Genomic DNA, 18,799 nt, shown 5'->3' on the forward strand with positions numbered 1-18,799 from the left:
GTAGTAACTGTATTTACGAATTTAGCACCAAAACATCACAATGTATTGAAATGATTGACTACAGAAACATTGACTACTAAAAGACAGGCTGCATTGGATAATCCAGAACGTTGGATAAGTGAGACTCTACTATAATAATAATCATCATCATCATAGAGTAATAAAATGTGTTGTCGAAGGCTTTCATGACTGGACTCACTGGGTTGCTGTGAGTTTTCCAGGCAGTCTAGCCATGTTCCAGAAGCATTCTCTCCTGACGTTTCGCCCACATCTATGGCAGGCATCTTCAGAGGTTGTGAGGTCTGTTGGCAAGTGGACAAAGAACTCTTCTCTGTTGGAGGCACGAGTGAATGGTGCAATTGGCCAGCTTGATCAGCACTGAATAGCCTATCAGCTTCAAAGCCTGGCTGCTTCCTGCCTAGGGCAGGAATAATGTATAATGAAATACAATATTATACTAATAATAATACAATATAATAATATGAATTATAATATATTAAATGTACTATTACTAATAATATTACCATATAATGATATAGTACAATATAGTAATTTAATGTTTATATTGTGCTATGCTAATAATATATTGTCTGTTCATTTGATTTGTAAGCCGCTGTGAGTCCCCTTCGGGGTGAGAAAAGCGGGATATAAATGTAGTAAATAAATAAAATAATTAATAAATAGGGGAATCCATTCTAACAAGCACCATGTCAAGCTACACAGAGAAGCCATTGAACGCCACAAGCATGTGGACAATGTCAAGAAAATGAACACAACCTGGCTACTAGTATTTTAAAAAATTCTAAATAGGACAGTAAATCAGGACAGTAAATAAAGAGCAACACTTACAAAAACAATCAGGGCCAGATAACAACTCTCAATTCTCCCAAACAGGAATCAGCCAGACCTTGAAGCTGCAGGGCCATTCAATGCTCATCTGTTTCTCAGGGCGGGAAGCTTTGACAGGCCTCCAGTGCGCAGCCGCAGAGGAGAGGCGCGTCACCATAGCAATGGGCTCTTCCTGATTCGGCTGTGATTGGGCAAGGCGGGGTGACTGACGCTTTACCCATCCAATAGTAGAGAGAGCAGCATCCCGTGGGCGGGACTTCCGGCCCGGGGTTGTTATGGCGGTACTCTGAAGGTCTTCTCTGCTCTGGTAGGTAGCGGGCTCAGTTCCAATGGTGGAACTACAACTCCCAGAATCCACAGAATCCTGCGTAGAAGCCGCATTGCTACAGACACATGATTATTCAGGAATAGCAGTAGGCCTAGGTCAGGCCTGGGCCAACTTGGGCCCTCCGGGTGTTTTGGACTACAACTCCCACAATTCCTAACAGCCGGTAGGCTGTTAGGAATTGTGGGAGTTGTAGTCCAAAACACCCGGAGGGCCCAAGTTGGCCCAGGCCTGACCTAGAACCTCCTGTTCCACATTATTATTATTATTATTATTATTATTATTATTATTATTATTATTCACTTCATGAAATACAAAGGTACAGGAATCATTAGCATGGAGTAGCCTTGTAGCCTCAAGGTCTGGCTGCTTCCTGCTTGGGGGAATCCTTTGTTGGGGGGGGGTGTTAGCTGGCCCTGATTGTTTCCTGTCTGAAATTCCCCTGCTTTCTGAGTGTTGTTGTTTTTTTAAATTTATTTACTGTCCTGATTTTAGCAGCCAGGCTTTGAAGCTGCAAGGCTATTCAGTGCTAATCCAGCAGGCCAGAGTCCCCCAGTGGCGCAGTGGGTTAAACCCTTGTGCCGGCAGGACTGCTGAGCTCAAGGTTGGGTTGCTGACCTGAAGGTTGCCGGTTCGAATCCAACCCGGAGAGAGTGTGGATGAGCTTCCTCTGTCAGCTCCAGCTCCCCATGCAGGGACATGAGAGAAGCCTCCCACAAGGATGGTAAAAAACATCAAAGCATCCAGGCAGCGTCCCCTGAGCAACGTCCTTGCAGACGGCCAATTCTCTCACACCAGAAGCGACTTGCAGTTTCTCAAGTTGCTCGTGACGCGAAAAAGAAACTCCAGAAATTTCTTTTTTTTTTTTTGTGGCACAAACTATATTGAGACTTAATGAGATATCCATTAGAATTAATTATATATACGTTTTTTAAGGTTTTTATAATGTGTTTTAACAATGTTATTAATGGATTTGTTTATATTGTTTTGTTTTTATGATTGCATTTTGGGCATTAAATTTTGCCAATTTTTGTAAGCCGCCCTGAGTCCCCTCGGGTGAGAAGGGCAGGGTATAAATGTTGCAAATAAATAAATAAATAAATAAAACTAAGGCCAAATGTGCTGCAGGACGATCCTCCGGCAAACTCAAAGTTTTTGCAGTTTGGTCAACTTTCCCCACGTTCGTAGGATAGAACCAATTAGGAAATAATGTTTATAACTCAGGAACCAAAGTCGTGGTGCATGGTGTAAGAGATGCAAAAAAACCCACAAACAAATCACTGTTAATAACTCATTCTGTGAGGCCCGTGTTGGGAACCAATGTCCTAAACCAAACAGGAGCGTTTCGTTGGATAAACAGGCCAAAGTCCATCTGCTCCAGGCTCCTGCCATGGAACTAGGTGAAGGGTTGCGGCCTCTTCTATGCGCTCCCTTCATGTGCAATGCTTTGGCCCAGAGTTTCCTGTGAGCGTCAGAGGGACCCTGTGTGTTGCGCAGAGTGTGAACAGGGACAGGAAAGATAAACAGACATGGCACAGGCTGTATTCAGTGGCCCTGGCTTCAGAGAGCGGTGGGACAAGAACCACACATGGTTTACATACTTTCAAAAGGCGGCTTTGGGAGGCTTTGCAGATTCTCCCTCCGTGCCCGACTCCTCTCAGCCACTGTGGGCAGTTAGTTACCCATTTGTCATGTTATCTGTCAATGATTCTTGGACAGTGGAAGGATCACTGTTCCTTACAACGGGAAACGCGTTCCGTCATCATGTTTTGAAATGTTTCCTTTTTAATGTTTAATAATGTTTATTTTTTTAGGGTTCCCCTTCTAAGCCACTCCTATGTTTTCTTGCTGTCATCCTGCTCTTCAATGTTCTTAAAATACTGTTCTTAATATAATTATAATTATTATTATTATTATTATTATTAGTAGTAGTAGTAGTAGTAGTAATAGTATTGGCACAGAGTATGACACAGCAAACGAGATATATATGCTGGATTTCGTGTTATTATTATTTCGTATTATTATTTCATATTATTATTATTATTATTTTGTATTATTATTATTATTATTATTATTATTTCATATTACAGTAGAGTCTCACTTATCCAACATAAACGGGCCGGCAAGCGAATATGTTGGATAATAAGGAGAGATTAAGGAGAAGCCTACTAAACATCTAATTAAGTTATGATTTTACAAATTAAGCACCAAAACATCATGTTTTACAACAAATTTGACAGAAAAAGTAGTTCAACACGCAGTAATGTTATGGAGTAATTACTGTATTTACGAATTTAGCACCAAAATATCACGATGTATTGAAAACATTGACTACAAAACTGCGTTGGATAATCCAGAACGTTGGATAAGCGAGTCTTGGATAAGTGAGACTCTACTGTATTATTATTATTATTATTATTATTATTACGCTCTTCCCAGTGACATTAGATTGGCCCCCTCCCTCCTGGCCTTCAGAAGGAAAGTGAAAACATGGTTTTGGGATCAAGCCTTTGGAGAACAATTGTAGTGTAATAATAGATACGGATTATGTGCAATGATCACCGGATCATGATTGTGGGGTGTGTGAATTTACCAGTGCATGTAATTGAAATTAGTGTGCGTTAATTTAAAATCCTAATTCAGATGTTTTTAACTGTGTGTTGTTTTAAGACATTGAATAGTTGCCTTGAGAAAGGCGGGGTATAAATTGGGTAAATAATAATAATAATAATGCTGCTTCTCTTTACACAAGGAGACTGAAAGTGGCAGGTTAACCGTCTTCCCGTTGCTCTTTTCCGCTCCCGCCTTGTGCTATTTGAGTTGAGTGGTCAGAGGGCAAGCGAGGGAAGCCTGCTAATCTTTCCGCTTCTCTTGTTTGTTTGCTCGCTTCCTTGCAGGCGGATGGATGTATGAACGGACGGTGGGCCCAGCCATGTTCCCCGAGTTAATGATTCTCCCGGAGGAGGGAGAGCGCCAGCAAAGGCCACACTCAGCAGAAACCTTGGCAAGCGGCTGCCACTCACCAGCCGCCGGACAGCTGCAGCCACCGCTGGGCCCCTGGGTGTAGCCCCAAGTGCCAGCCCTTCTCTCGCATTTGCTCCTGGGAACCGAGTCTCTCCCAAGGCAGACGCAGCGCCCCGTCCTCCGCAGAGAGACCCAGCTCCGGAGCCACGATGGCGGGAAAGGGCTACGGCTATTACCGGCTGGTGATCTTCACCGCCATGTACGTCGGGTACACCTTGTACTACTTCAACCGGAAAACCTTCTCCTTCGTCATGCCTTCGGTCATGGAAGAGATCGAGCTGGACAAGGACGACTTGGGTGAGAAAGAGCTTTCCTTTTTGGTTTTTGAGAATGATGGGGAAGTTTGCTTGTCTTTGTTTCAGGGACTCGCTTAGGATGCATGGGATGCTTTCCTGCAGGAACCTTGTTCTCCTTTCTTCTTCTCCTTGGGAAGCAGCCAGTCCCCAGTTTGCAGTTCTGGGACTGATGCTCAACTAGGGCAGTGAGTGTTGTGTAACCCTTTCCTTTCCAAATATATTGCCCAGTCTGCCCAGAAGGTGAACTTCTCAGTGGTAATCTGGTCCCGTTTGTTGTACAGCATTGTAAGAACTGCTGTGCAGGATCAGGCCCAAAGGAGGTCATTCTGGGCCAGCATCCCTTCCATTCATATTCGTCTGCAGAGAATGGAATAGTTGCAAAGTCCGAGCTTTTCTACAACTTTCCCTGGCTCCGGCTGTTTGTTGTTGTTCCTATTCCTTAGAGGGCATTACTTATTATCCTATTGCTTATTATCTATGCACCTGGCACTGAGCAGAATGCCAGGCAACCAATATCTGTCTTGAACCTTCTTGTCTATAATTCATCACAGAGGAAAGGAGAGCCAGGGAAGGAGAATAGGGGTTCATGTGGGCCACAAGGGTTTCAGCTCGATCTTAGCTGGATATGGGACTAGGAAAATACCCCCGAGTCTCCATAGTCAAGATTGTTTTGGTGTTCTCACAAGGCAAGGACTTTCTCAGGGCTTGAGTATATAAATGTAATGATTTTACTCATATGTTTATTGTTTAGATATTATGATTTGGTTTTTACATGTATGTTTGGCATTGAATTTTGCCATTATTGTGTTGTAAACTTCTTTGAGTCCCCCCAGGAGTGGGAAAAATGGTATATAAATACAGTAAATAAAAAAATAAATAAGTATTGTCTTACAAAACAGCTGTATTTCCAACAAGACGGCCACAGGCTTCTACTGCATTAGTAAATACTGCAAGTCCAGCCTGAAGCCAGAGCAGCACAGTCCTAGTAGTGAAGCCTTTGGCAGTCTAGAAAGATGGCTGAGGCAGGCTTCTCTGGAGGCACACCTGAAAGCATTGCAAGCTGGTCGGGGAAGTAGCTTTGGCATCAGTCCTCAGGCTCAGATCCGATACCGTCTGTCATTTTGCTTGGTTGAGCAAGTGCTGCATGGACCTGTCTCTGTTTTGCATATCCGTGAAGTCTTCCTACTGTTGCCATTTCCGCGGGGGGGCTTTTGTCCGACACAGGGCTAATCACCAGCAGCCAGTCGGCCGCCTACGCCATCAGCAAGTTCATCAGCGGGGTCCTCTCCGACCAGATGAGCGCCCGCTGGCTCTTCTCCTCCGGCCTCCTCTTGGTGGGCCTGGTCAACGTGGTCTTCTCCTGGAGCTCGACCGTGGCGCTCTTTGCGGGGCTGTGGTTCCTCAACGGCCTGGCCCAGGGCCTGGGGTGGCCCCCCTGCGGAAAGGTCCTGCGCAAGGTAAGCCTCCCGACCTCGCTTGCTCCTCCGCTGCTTCACTTCCCGGCTGTATTTTTGGGCTAGGCCTGTTGCCCGCTATGAATTGCAGGCCCTATCGTGTTGCAGCCTGAGATATTCCTGGGCATTTGGCAGCCCCTTTGCCCCTGGCAGTAGCAGCAGCAGCAGCGGTGTCTTAAGGCTGGCTGGAGAAGAGATGATCAAATGACACCACCTCCCACAGGCCAGCTTCCAGGCAATAAGGAATATTATTCCAGGGACCCCAGCTGCACTGTTTGAAACTCTGACTCCCACAAGCAGAGATACCTGGGGCTGCACGTGTTTCCAAGAGCAGCTAATCCCTGTATTTGCATTTGCAAGCTTTGCAGGGAGATAAGCGAGAGTGAGCCGGAGGCCTTTCTCTTTCTGACTCACACTTTAATTTGCACAGAAGCCACCAGCCCACCTCCCTTGGGGACTGGCCATTGCCAAGCCCCGCATGCTCCTAGGACCTGGCTTCAGCCATGAGATGCCGGTATTTGTATTGCACTGAATTAATGGAATGAGATTGGTATTTTGTCTCACCCTGCTTAATGCGTGTTACATCCGTACTCCTTTTGTGGGGCAAAGAGACGGAAAGCAATACTAAAGTCAAGCCTTGCTAACTAACTAATTTGGGTGCGTCCCCTGGAACCTGAAGTGGACTGTGGCATGACATTCTGCAATATTTCCTGAATTGAACACTATTTATGTTTTAACATTTGCACTAAAATGTGCAAATATTAAAATATATATATATTAAAATATAAATATAAGGAGCCCCGGTGGCGAAGTGTGTTAAAGCACTGAGCTGCTGAACTTGCAGACCAAAAGGTCCCAGGTTCAAACCCGGGGAGCGGAGCGAGCTCCCGCTGTTAGCCCCAGCTTCTGCCAACCTAGCAGTTCGAAAACATGCAAATGTGAGTAGATCAATAGGTACCGCTCTGGTGGGAAGGTAACGGCGCTCCATGCAGTCATGCCAGTGGCACATGACCTTGGAGGTGTCTACGGACAACGCCGGCTCTTCAGCTTAGAAATGGAGATGAGCACCAACCCCCAGTCAGACATGACTGGACTTAATGTCAGGGGAAATCTTTACCTGCTGAATTGAACACTATTTATGTTTTAATATTTGCACTAAAATGTGCGATGCAAGGCCAGAGTTATTTTTTGTTCTTTACAATATGTTCTGTCCACTTGATCTTTGTGAAACAAATTGCGTGTGTGCTCAGGGCATGCCCACCAATGCCTGCCTTCTTTCTCCCTCCCCGTGCAGTGGTTTGAGCCCTCCCAGTTTGGGACCTGGTGGGCCGTCCTCTCCACCAGCATGAACCTGGCCGGGGGGCTGGGCCCGCTTGTGGCGGCCCTGATGGCGCTGCGCTACGACTGGCGCACCACCCTGGCCCTCTCGGGCGCGCTCTGCGTGGTCGCCTCCGCCGTCTGCCTGCTCCTGATCAAGAACGAGCCCTCGGACGTGGGGCTGCCCAACATTGAGCCCGGCCCCAAGAAGGGCAAGAAGGGTGAGTCTCTGGGAAGAAGAAGGTGGGCAGGTTGGAGGAGGAAGCTGCGCGGAGCACTTGCCTCACCCTCGGGAGTCACCGTCTCTTCCTCGCAGGTGCCTCCGCGGGCGACAGCACCCTGGCGGAGCTGCTGCTCTCCCCGTACCTCTGGGTCCTCTCAACCGGCTACCTGGTGGTCTTTGGCGTCAAGACCTGCTGCACAGACTGGGGCCAGCTCTTCCTCATCCAGGAGAGAGGGCAGTCGGCGCTTGTGGGTATGTGGCACCAACCTTCCGGGGTGGGGTGGGCATCCCAAAAGCAACCTGTGAGAATTGAGTCTTGAGGGGATGAGACTCCCCTGGAATGAGGAGGGAAAAGCAAAGTGCTAAGCCTCGAACTGCAAGGAGAGGTGGATAGTTTTATTATTATTAATGACACAATGACATAGTATGACACAGCAAATGAGCTGGATTTCATATCACAAAATCACATTATTATTATTATTATTATTATTATTATTATTATTATTATTATCATCATTATTATTGTTGTTATTTGGTTCACAACAAGATGAGTCCACAGCAAACAAGATTCCTCTCCTGGCTGTTGTATTGGATCCCACGTTGGACACTTCCCAAGTGTTTACAACTATTTATTTATTTGTGACATTTAGGCCCGGGCTGTGGTGCAGGCTGGAGAGCAAGCCAGCTGAAACCAGCTGCAATGAATCACTCTGACCAGGAGCTCATGAGTTCGAGGCCCGCTCGGAGCCTATGTTTGTCTTGTCTTTGTTCTATGTTAAGAGGCATTGAATGTTTGCCTATATGTGTAATGTGATCTGCCCTGAGTCCCCTTCGGGGTGAGAAGGGCGGAATATAAATACTGTAAATAAATAAATAATAAATACCCCACACTTCTCACCCCGAAGGGGACTCAGGGTGGCTTACAAGTTATAGGTACATACAATGTATTATATTCTTAGCATAGCACAATATAAGCATTATATATTACTATATTGTACTATAACACTATACTGCAGTATTATTAGCAATGTTACATGTAACATATAAACATACAATAATAGTGTACTATTATATTGTATTGCATTATATTATCAACATTATATGTATATACAATTATTATATAATTAGTATAACATAATATTAGTATTATATATTGTTATATTGACACAGTTATATTGATACATCACATAAGACTATGTGATGTATCGGCGAATAATGCACACAGATCCAAGTAGGGTGTCCTTTTGCAGCTGTCAGGTGGTAATTTTGTCAGCGCCAATTGTTTTTAAGTGCTGGGCAAGGTGCTGTTCTTCTTCTTATTATTATTATTATTATTATTATTATTATTATTACTATTGTGTGCTGCTGTTTCCTTTGTCCAACAGGAAGTTCCTACATGAGTGCTTTGGAAGTCGGGGGCCTGGTTGGAAGCATTGCAGCAGGCTACCTCTCAGACCGGGCCGTGGCACGCGTAAGTCTCCCATGGGCACAAAGGAGAGCTTCCCTATACTTTCATGTTATAGGGAGCGAGGGGCTTAAGTGGCTGACGGGGGAGGGAAAGGAAAGGGCCTTCGCCTTCCCATGCTCACGTTCAAAAAATTACTTTTCCCTGATTAGGAAACTTATGGTTTCCAAAGTTTGTACAGCGAATGTAGGCCTAACAGCAGTATTGCTACACTAAGGTCTTTGGGATATTTTCTTTTGAGGAGTAAACCCCCGGCCTTCGTGTCCCCCTGCGTATGTGTTGCAGGTGGGCCTGTCCGTCTACGGAAACCCCCGGCACGCCCTCCTGCTCGTCATGATGGCAGGCATGTCGGCCTCGATGTACCTCTTCCGGGTCACTGTCACAGGCAGCTCTCCCAAGGTAAGAATTGGGAAGAATTGGGCTGGGCTGTGGCGCAGGCAGGTGAGCAGACAGCTGCCAGCTCCAACAAATCACTCTGACCAAGGGGTCATGAGTTTGAGGCCAGCTCATAGCCTGCGTTTGTCTCTGTTCTATGTTAAGGCATTGAATGTTTGCCTTATATGTATAATGTGATCCACCCTGAGTCCCCTTCGAGGTGAGAAAGAAGGGCGGAATATAAATACTGTAAATAAATAAATAAATAAGGCTGACAGTAGGATTGGAGGTGTCTGTGGGGAGGAACTGAACTGTGCAACTTGATGAAGAGCTTAACCTACAATATGGTCAATAAGCGTGGCTTTGTAGGATGCCTTGAATGGAGCCATACAGCCTGGAAAACTCACAGCAACCCAATATGCTGTGCTGCTCCAGAAAGGCTTTGGGCTGCAGCGGAGGCCGAGGGTGGCGGGGTCGAACGGGCTTCTTTTTCTCTTTTCCTGAAGCTTTCTGAATGCCATTCACTCACTGTTTCCTTCTCTCGTTCTCAGGACAGCAGCGACCCTTGGATTGTAGCCCTCCACCCTCTTGCTAACCTTGTGGGCTTAACAGAACACGAGGTCTCTCTCTCTCCTGCTTTCCTTCTCTCTCCTTCTGGCTTCTCCACTTGCTAGACTCTTGAACATCTGTAGCATCTAGCACTCCCTGTCTCTTGCCTTCCACCTTGTGTCAAATATATGTAGTAGTTCTAGTTGCAAACCTGCTGAAATAAATACCTGCTGTGGGAGTGGGAGGGGGGGAAGCGAGCTTCTGCCTAGTATTGAAAGATGTGTTTCCTTAGAAATGTCATCAAACCAACAAGTGACAGGCTCCCATTTCTGCAGCCTCTGGAGTACAGTAGAGTCTCACTTATCCAACGATCTGGATTATCCAACGCATTTTTGTAGTCAATGTTTTCAATACATTGTGATATTTTGGTGCTAAATACAGTAATTACTACATAGCATTACTGCATATTGAACTACTGTATATACTCGAGTATAAGCCTAGTTTTTCAGCCCCTTTTTTAAGACTGAAAAAGCCCCCCTCGGCTTATACTCGGGTGAGGGTCCGGGTTGGCTTATATTTGGGTCAGCTTATACTCGAGAATATATGGTACATTGATTATTTTTCTCTATTATTATTACTACATAGCATTACTGCATATTGAACTACTTTTTCTGTCAACTTTGTTGTAGAACATGATGTTTTGGTGCTTAATTTGTAAAACCATAACCTAATTTAATAGGCTTCTCTTTAATCTCTCCTTATTATCCAACATATGCGCTTATCCAATGTTCTGCCAGCCCGTTTATGTTAGATAAGGGAGACTCTACTGTACTAGAATGTTATCTGTGCCTGGGATTGTAACACACCTATTAACACCCCTGTCGTAGCAAGCTTCTCTCGTCATAGGAATTGTTGTTTTTGTTCCTAACCCAACTAACCATATCACCAATGAGCAAGAGACAATAAGGCTGCAGAAATAAAGTAGATTTAGGAAGAACTTCTTCACTGTGAGGCTGTTCAGCAGTGGAACTCTCCGCTTCAGCGTGTGGTCGAGGCTCCTTATTATTTTGTAATACAATATAATACTAATAATACAATATAATAATTTAATTATATATTATATGTAATATTAATAATATTCGGAGCTTCCGATGGCCTAGGGGATAAAAGCCTTGTGCCTTGAAGGTTGGGTTGCTGACCTGAAGGCTGCCAGGTTCGAATCCCACCCGGGGAGAGCGCGGATGAGCTCCCTCTATCAGCTCCAGCTCCATGCGGGGACATGAGAGAAGTCTCCCACAAGAATGGTAAAAACATCAAAAAACATCCAGGCGTCCCCTGGGCAACGTCCTTGCAGACGGCCAATTCTCTCACTCCAGAAGCAACTCCGGTTGCTCCTGACACAATAATAATAATATTACAATATATTGATATAGTACAATATAGTAATTTATTGCCAGTATTGTGCTATGCTAATAATATAATATTGCATGTAAATTTAATTTGTAAGCCGCTCTGAGTCCCCTTCGGGGTGAGAAGGGCGGGATATAAATGTATTACATAAATAAATAAATTTGGAGGCTGGATGGCCATCTGTCGGGGTGCTTTGAATGTGACTTTCCTGCCTCTTGGCAGAATGGAGTTGGACTGGATGGCCCACCAGGTCTCTTCCAACTCTGGGATTCTAAGATTGTAGTGCCACCTGACCACGAGACCACGTTACAGGTGACAAGTATTAAGAAAGAGGCTGTTCCTTGGCCCGGCGCATTCTTGACTTTTTTTCCGGCCTTGTTTTTCTAGGTCTGGATCCTGCTCTTAGGAGCCGTCTTTGGGTTTTGCTCTTACGGACCAATCGCACTGTTTGGAGTCATCGCCAACGAAAGCGCGCCCTCGAACCTGTGTGGGACCTCTCACGCCATTGTCGCCCTGATGGCAAATGGTGAGTGGAGCGCCAGACGGAAGGGGTGGGTGGGTGGGTGTCCTTGCCCTTCCTGTGCCCCCTTGACCCTTCCTCTCCCTTCAGTCGGGGGCTTCCTGGCGGGGCTGCCTTTCAGCACCATTGCCAAGCACTACAGCTGGGGCACGGCCTTCTGGGTGGCGGAGGTGACCTGCACGGCCAGCACCCTGGCCTTCTTCCTCCTGAGGAACATCCGCACCAAGATGGGCCGCCTCCCGAAGAAGGCCGACTGAAGCGCGGCCACGGCCGTCATCGCTTTCCTGCTGCAGTCGTGGGACTTTAGAAGCATCCTGACGCCAGAGGCAGGGCTAGCCACGAATACTGCAACACCGCTTTCATCCTCTGGCCAGATGTCCATTTCCTGCTTCTAAAACAACGTACCGAGCCAATCATGTTTTGGACTTAACGGCTAGGCCACAAAGTGGTTTTCTCCCTTGTCCTGAGCTGCCACGTCCGGAGAGAGGCCACTCAAGAGCCCTTTTGTCGCTCTCGTCTGGAATGCAGCACCAGAGCCTCCTCACCAGCAAAGCGTCAAGACGCTTCCCTCCTTGTGTTCCAAGTTGCTGCCACTGAGCCGTATTTGAATTCACGTTAACCACAGAAGAGAGAAACGTGGTGTCCTGTGACTCTCCGGTTGTAGCTATGAGGATGTGGGACAGGCTTATACAGTCAGAAATGAAGCCACGCCGACGATTTCACCAGAAGTATCACTGCCTCCCTTTAATCACCCTCCTAGGAGACACCCTAGACCAGGACTCTAAAACCTGTGGCCTTCCATGTGTTTTGGACTTCAGTTCCCAGAATTCCTGACCATTTAACAAGCTGGAAAGAGAGGCTTCTGGGGGTTGGAGGCCTAAACACTTGGAGGGCCGTAGGTTGAAGACAATCATGCAGCTATGAACGCCCAGACTGGCAAAATATTTGAATAAGGTTTCAAACTGTGATGATTGTAATGGGACTGAAATAAAGGACGATGCCATAAATGCCTCCCTCTCCCAGTCTTCCTGCTCCCTGGATACTGGGAGCCAGCGTGTCTCCAGTTCAGAAATCACTTTTCACATCTCCTTTGCAAAATGCTTCATTTACACAAACGAGGCATAATATTCCAGACTTAAATTAGCAATACAATATTACAGACAGACATATATAATATACATATATAATGTACACATTTAAGAAGTAGTGCAACCACCTTTTCCCCTTCTAAGGTGCCAGTCAGCTGCTCTCTCCTGCAGTTGAGGCCCATCGACCCTACAACGGTGGTGTTAGGCCCCTGTTTTGCTCTCCAAAACTGGGCCGCGACCTCTGTCCTAAAGGCAGGAAATTCCCAGGAAAGTCCATCAGTCCCACCAGAAAGAAAGGCATGCTATAATCCTGGTCCAAAGGGTCCTGCTTTCTCTGCTACTTCAAGGGCTAGTTTCAGGTTCTGATCAAAGAGTTCGCACCTGAAATAGTGAAAGGGGAAACACATGGATGGCGGCATTCATGCTCCGCAAAAGCATACTCTCCATTACAAAATTTGGATGGAAACTAAATTAGCTCAGTGGGAGAAAACCTAGCAACATTGCTAGGCTTCTCTGAAACATGAAACTCCCAACAACATGCTGAAGTTCAGAGGCACAATGGGAATATATCTCTGTCATGCCTCACTTCCATTGAGGGCCACATCAGCTTCATTATGGCTGCCTTCAAAGGACTGTTGGATCTATGGATCATAGAATCATAGAATAGTAGAGTTGGAAGAGTCTACTATTCTGTGATTCTATGATCCATGGATCTAACAGTACTTTGAAGGCAGCCATAACGAGGCTGATGTGGCCCTCAATGGAAGTGAGGCATGACAGCGATATGGAGACAGAGAGAGAAGGCCAACTATAGATTTGTTTACATAATGGTCAGTACTCTTTCGTTTTTACCCAATTTGGGTCCTCAGATGTTATCGAATGACAGTCCCCATCACTTTCAGTGATCCTCCATGTGGATTGGGGATAATGGGAATTGCAACCTAACCACCCTTGTGGCTCTGACGTTATTTTATTTACTACATTTATATCCCGCTCTTCTCACCCCGAAGGGGGACTCAGAGCGGCTTACAAATCAAATGAACATACACTATATTATTAGCATAGCACAATATAAGTATTAATTACTATATTGGACTATATCATTATATGGTAATATTATTAGTAATATTACATTTAATATATATAATATATAATTAATATTATATTGTATTATTAGTAGTATAATATTGTATTCCGTTATAATACTGTTATCAATATTATATGTATACACATTATATATTTATAAATTATTATAAATTGTGTGTATGTATATATATATGTATATAAAATTAGCATAGCATGTTGGTATGGCACAGGAGACAAGATGGAACTATCTTTGGGGAAAGATTAAAGGGCATTTTGAGGTCAAGCATCATATCCGCAAGCTTTGTATCTAAAATCAAACCCCTCTTTCCTGACATCTTTCCTTCCAGATGTTACTGCATCCCAACTCCCATCATGACGCCTGATGATGACAAATACAGGAGTTGGGAGTTCAGCATCTGGAGGGCCTCATAAAAGCACATGGTGGGGTGGATTTGGCCCATGGGCCTTGAGTTTGACACACGTGCGCTAGATTTTACATGTCATCTTAGCCTAACAAAGCCGGACACTTTAGAAATGCGTCAGTAATTCAAAAGTGAGGGAGATCTAGAGCAGATTCCTACCTGATTGGCATCTCCAAGGAGTAGAAAGGGTTCTTCAGCGCAAAGTCGGAATAGATCTCGTAGATCTTGCGCAGGAGGGCATCGATCCCCGACTGCCTGGGGTCAGCAAGCACCACAAACTTGATCCCTGAAGAGACAACGGTGAGCGTTGGGACACGGCTCATGCAAAGCGACGGAAATAATGGGCCTGAAAATGTACATGAGTTTTCCAAACAAAAAGGTACAATATTTTGGGGAACCAGGACTGCAGTATCCATACTATCAAGGCACAATATTATGGATCCTGCAAGCCATGCTACCCTTGACTCACTAAAGAAACATGTCGGTTTGGGACTTGCGGTTTTAGTTCTACAGAACTGAACCCAAACCTGGCTTTTTGTTGTTTAGAAACTGAGCTGCAGGATAACTTTGCATATTTTATAATATGTCTCCATCTCCAGTAGTGGCAATAGAAGGCAAACGAAAAGATGAAATCATGTTAGGATGGTTTCTGTTTCTACTGCCATGTTTACAGTTAATTTAGAGATGAGATCACAGTTGTTCTTAATACAGATCCAGAACGGCACACGTCTAGACTTCCTATTAGCTTACGAGGAGAATATGTTTGGTGTTCAATAGGTGAAACCTAGAAGAGATGCATACAGCCTAAACTATCAATGGTCCCACTCTTCCAGGTCCAGTAATAACTCATGGGTAAGAACAAGGATGAGAACAGAAGGGAAATTCACTCCTGAAAGAGTTACTATCATGGGGAAAAGGGGTTTCCACTTAAGCTTTCTCTCCAATCCTTGTTTCCACAACAAGCCACATTTTTCAGGGACAGAAATGGAGGTGAAATCTTTGGAACAGGGGAAAAGACAGCAAAAGAAACACCACAGGGGTGTTAACCCTTTCCAATGTGATCCAAAGCAATCCACAAGCTTTCAATGGGGAAGCTATGTACCTATATACATATATATATAATATAATTTACAATAATATTATAATATATTGTATATGCATATAATATTAATAATATTATTTTGTAATACAATATAATACTAATAATACAATATAATAATGTTAATTACATACTATATATTACATGTAATATTAATAAAGATATGGACCAATTAACTTTTTTTCTTAAAAAGAACTCGGGGAAACCCCATAAAACAAACAGACTGGGAATTAGTAGAAAATTATTTCAGAAGAATGAAGAAATAATTGATTATTAATAATGGGAGAAACATTAGGGTCAGAAGGACAATGAGTAATTTTAGAGGAAAGAAATGAGTGGACCCTAACCACTAAGGATTAGAGGAAGTCACCGTATTTTTTTTTACTTTTTCTTATTTTATATATATATGAATATTCTTTTTACTATATACATATATATACATACATTTTTCTCTTTTTATTATCTTGCTCTTCTATATTCTTCTTTCTCTATTTCACCCATCTTTTCTATCACGACATTGTTCCCATACTTTCACTGTATTCTATTGTTAATACTTTAATAAAAGTGATAATAGCAATAATAATATTACAATATATTGATATAGTACAATATAGTAATTTATTGCCAGTATTGTGCTATGCTAATAATATAATATTGTACGTAAATTTAATTTGTAAGCCGCTCTGAGAAGCGGGGTGAGAAGGGCGGGATATAAATGTATTAAATAAATAAATAAGATAAGATACCTGTTAGGGTCTGAAAGCAGTGGAGCTTGAAGGTGTCAGTCTCCAGCATCTCGATGCCTGAGCTGCCGGGCTCCGGAGAGAGCTGGGACCCGATGGCAAACAACCTGTGGAGGAAGCAGAGGAAATATGAAGCGGGGTTGCCTCGCTCTGCGCAGATCCCCACTTCCTTTCCTCCCTCTGCTCCCACTCAACTCACGAGTGGAACATGGAGGCGAGCATGAGCTTCTCGTTGGAGGAGAGGCGTGGGCGGCCGAAGCGGATGGAGACCGGGTAGTGGGCTGGGTTGGCCAGGTACTCCAAGACGTCTTTCCCATCGGCCGTAAAGCGCCCGCTCACTTCCGCCCCATTGATGGCTAGCACCGCATGCCCCACTGCAGAAGGAATAAATAATAATAATAATAAGTTTATTTATGCCCTGCCTCCATCTCCCGCGAAGGGGACTCGGGGCGGCTCACAGATAATACCAGATAAAAACTATAACAACATACATCAATGAGCAAAAACATACACAAATTATAAAATTGAAACATTAACCTCTTGAAATAAAAACACACTTAATATGGCATTAAAAACAGCGAAGTTATGGTAATACAGTAGAGTCTCACTTATCCAACATTCACTTAGACAACGTTCTGGATTATCCAACGCGTTTTTGTAGTCAATGTTTTCAATACATCGTGATATTTTGGTGCTAAATTCGTAAATACAGTAATTACCACGTAGTTATATACATAGTTTTAGACCAAAAGCGGGCAACAGCAACTGCATTGTCTGTAGCTTTAAACAACTCCTCCTCCGTACATGAGGCAGGACAGTGTGGGCAAGCATACATATGCCCAAAAGCATTGGATTTTGACCATATCAAAACATGTGAGACATACAAAACGTACACACCTACCCATACGTACAATAAAACCATGTATACAAAGCATCCTGGCCTATAGGCCTACCAACCCACTCCTAGGTAGTTGTGCCAATACAGAATAAAGAGATTAAAATTAATTATTCCCTTAAGGTTGATGTGATTGGCTGGATGAATAGTAGATTTGGAAGAGACCTCATGGGCCACCCAGTCCAACCCCATTCTGCCAAGAAGCAGGAAATCACATGTTTGAAATGTATATTTTTAATTCATAATGTATTTTAATAGTTTTAACTGTTTTATGTGCTGTTTTATATTGGTTTGTATGGGCATGTAATTGTTGCCACTGTTGTAAAATAGCTCCATTGTTGATGCGTTGCCATTATTACATTGCACTTTATTGTCCATTTTAGCTGTGAAACTACCTCTCCCCATTTCGGAATATTTTGCACTTTGGCCTAGATCTATGAATTAGTCTCCTGTTTTTAACATTTTATGCTGCATGTTGATTTTAATGACTGTTTTATTGACGCTGATGTTTTTATTGTTGGGATAATTGTGTTATTGTTTTGTTATTGTTATTATATTGTTGTATCGGGCAAGGCCCCATGTAAGCCGCCCCAAGTCCCTTCGGGGAGATGGGGCGGGGTATAAAAAAAAAGTTATTATTATTATTATTATTGTAAGCCGCCCCAAGTCCCTTCGGGGAGATGAGGCGGGGTATAAAAATAAAGTTATTATTATTATTATTATAAGCCGCCCCGAGTCCCTTTGGGGAGATGGGGCGGGGTATATAAAAAAAGTTATTATTATTATTATTATTGTAAGCCGCCCCAAGTCCCTTCGGGGAGATGGGGCGGGGTATAAAAATAAAGTTATTATTATTATAAGCCGCCCCGAGTCCCTTCGGGGAGATGGGGCGGGGTATAAAAAAAGTTATTATTATTATTATTATTATTATTATAAGCCACCCCGAGTCCCTTCGGGGAGATGGAGCGGGGTATAAAAATAAAGTTGTTATTATTATTATTATTATTATTATTATAAGCCGCCCCGAGTCCCTTCGGGGAGATGGAGCGGGGTATAAAAATAAAGTTATTATTATTATTATTATTATTATAAGCCGCCCCGAGTCCCTTCGGGGAGATGGAGCGGGGTATAAAAATAAAGTTATTATTATTATTATTATTATTATAAGCCGCCCCGAGTCCCTTCGGGGAGATGGAGCGGGGTATAAAAATAAAGTTATTATTATTATTATTATTATTATAAGCCGCCCCGATTCCCTTCGGGGAGATGGAGCGAGGTATAAAAATAAAGTTATTATTATTATTATTATTATTATTATTGTAAGCCGCCCTGAGTCCCTTCGGGTGAGAAGGGCGGGATATAAATATGAGAAATAATAAATAAATTCAGAACATGTTTTTTTTTGTTCCTGAGGGGCTAGGCCTCAACGGAGCCTGCCTGCCTTACCGCGGATGCCGTCGCGCTGCCCGAAGGCGACGAGGAGGCGCTCGTCGTGGGGGCGGAGGACCAGCTCGAGCGGGAAGCTGAAGGTCTTCTCGGTCTCGGCGCGCGGGGCGTAGTGCTCCAGCTGGTAGACCAGCCCGCCCGCCTTGTTCACCACGAACACGCTGAAGATGCCCATCGCCAACCGGGGCCCCTTGACGCCGCGGAGGAGGCTGA

General features: G+C 44.1%; 2 protein-coding genes across 5 annotated transcripts; one reads left to right on the forward strand and one right to left on the reverse strand.

Annotated features, from left to right (window-relative positions):
* Window positions 1-1,036: 1,036 nt before the first annotated feature.
* On the forward strand, window positions 1,037-12,814 carry slc37a4 (solute carrier family 37 member 4). Of its 3 annotated transcripts, none has more exons than XM_003229938.4 (10): window positions 1,037-1,156; window positions 4,072-4,495; window positions 5,719-5,951; window positions 7,243-7,486; window positions 7,582-7,740; window positions 8,874-8,959; window positions 9,239-9,352; window positions 9,880-9,948; window positions 11,675-11,813; window positions 11,898-12,814. In XM_003229938.4, exons 2-10 carry the CDS (start codon window positions 4,348-4,350, stop codon window positions 12,062-12,064), a joined length of 1,359 nt encoding a protein of 452 aa, XP_003229986.2. In that variant the 5' UTR covers window positions 1,037-1,156; window positions 4,072-4,347; the 3' UTR covers window positions 12,065-12,814. The 3 variants fall into 3 exon arrangements, with proteins under 3 accessions (XP_003229986.2, XP_008122445.2, XP_003229985.2); XM_008124238.2 differs by having other exon boundaries at window positions 7,243-7,477; XM_003229937.4 differs by lacking the exon at window positions 9,880-9,948.
* Window positions 12,815-12,893: 79 nt separating this feature from the next.
* trappc4 (trafficking protein particle complex subunit 4) lies at window positions 12,894-18,761 on the reverse strand. Of its 2 annotated transcripts, none has more exons than XM_003229941.4 (5): window positions 18,587-18,761; window positions 16,445-16,619; window positions 16,249-16,352; window positions 14,563-14,689; window positions 12,894-13,276 (listed from the first exon to the last, which is right to left on the reverse strand). In XM_003229941.4, exons 1-5 carry the CDS (start codon window positions 18,759-18,761, stop codon window positions 13,198-13,200), a joined length of 660 nt encoding a protein of 219 aa, XP_003229989.3. In that variant the 3' UTR covers window positions 12,894-13,197. The 2 variants fall into 2 exon arrangements, with proteins under 2 accessions (XP_003229989.3, XP_008122444.3); XM_008124237.3 differs by having other exon boundaries at window positions 14,563-14,749.
* Between the last annotated feature and the right edge of the window lie 38 nt (window positions 18,762-18,799).

This window comes from Anolis carolinensis, unplaced genomic scaffold (genome assembly GCF_035594765.1).
Source record: "Anolis carolinensis isolate JA03-04 unplaced genomic scaffold, rAnoCar3.1.pri scaffold_8, whole genome shotgun sequence".
NCBI lineage: Eukaryota > Metazoa > Chordata > Lepidosauria > Squamata > Dactyloidae > Anolis > Anolis carolinensis.

Coding starts and splice junctions, on each gene's coding strand:
- slc37a4 (XM_003229938.4), top strand. CDS start 4,348: ATGGCGGGAAAGGGCTACGGCTATTACCGGCTGGTGATCTTCACCGCC. Junction 4,496..5,718: donor GCTGGACAAGGACGACTTGG/GTGAGAAAGAGC, acceptor TGTCCGACACAG/GGCTAATCACCAGCAGCCAG. Junction 11,814..11,897: donor TGTCGCCCTGATGGCAAATG/GTGAGTGGAGCG, acceptor CTCTCCCTTCAG/TCGGGGGCTTCCTGGCGGGG.
- trappc4 (XM_008124237.3), bottom strand. CDS start 18,761: ATGGGCATCTTCAGCGTGTTCGTGGTGAACAAGGCGGGCGGGCTGGTC. Junction 16,620..18,586: donor GCAGCGCGACGGCATCCGCG/GTAAGGCAGGCA, acceptor TTCCTTCTGCAG/TGGGGCATGCGGTGCTAGCC. Junction 14,750..16,248: donor CTGCTTTCAGACCCTAACAG/GTATCTTATCTT, acceptor GTACATTTTCAG/GCCCATTATTTCCGTCGCTT.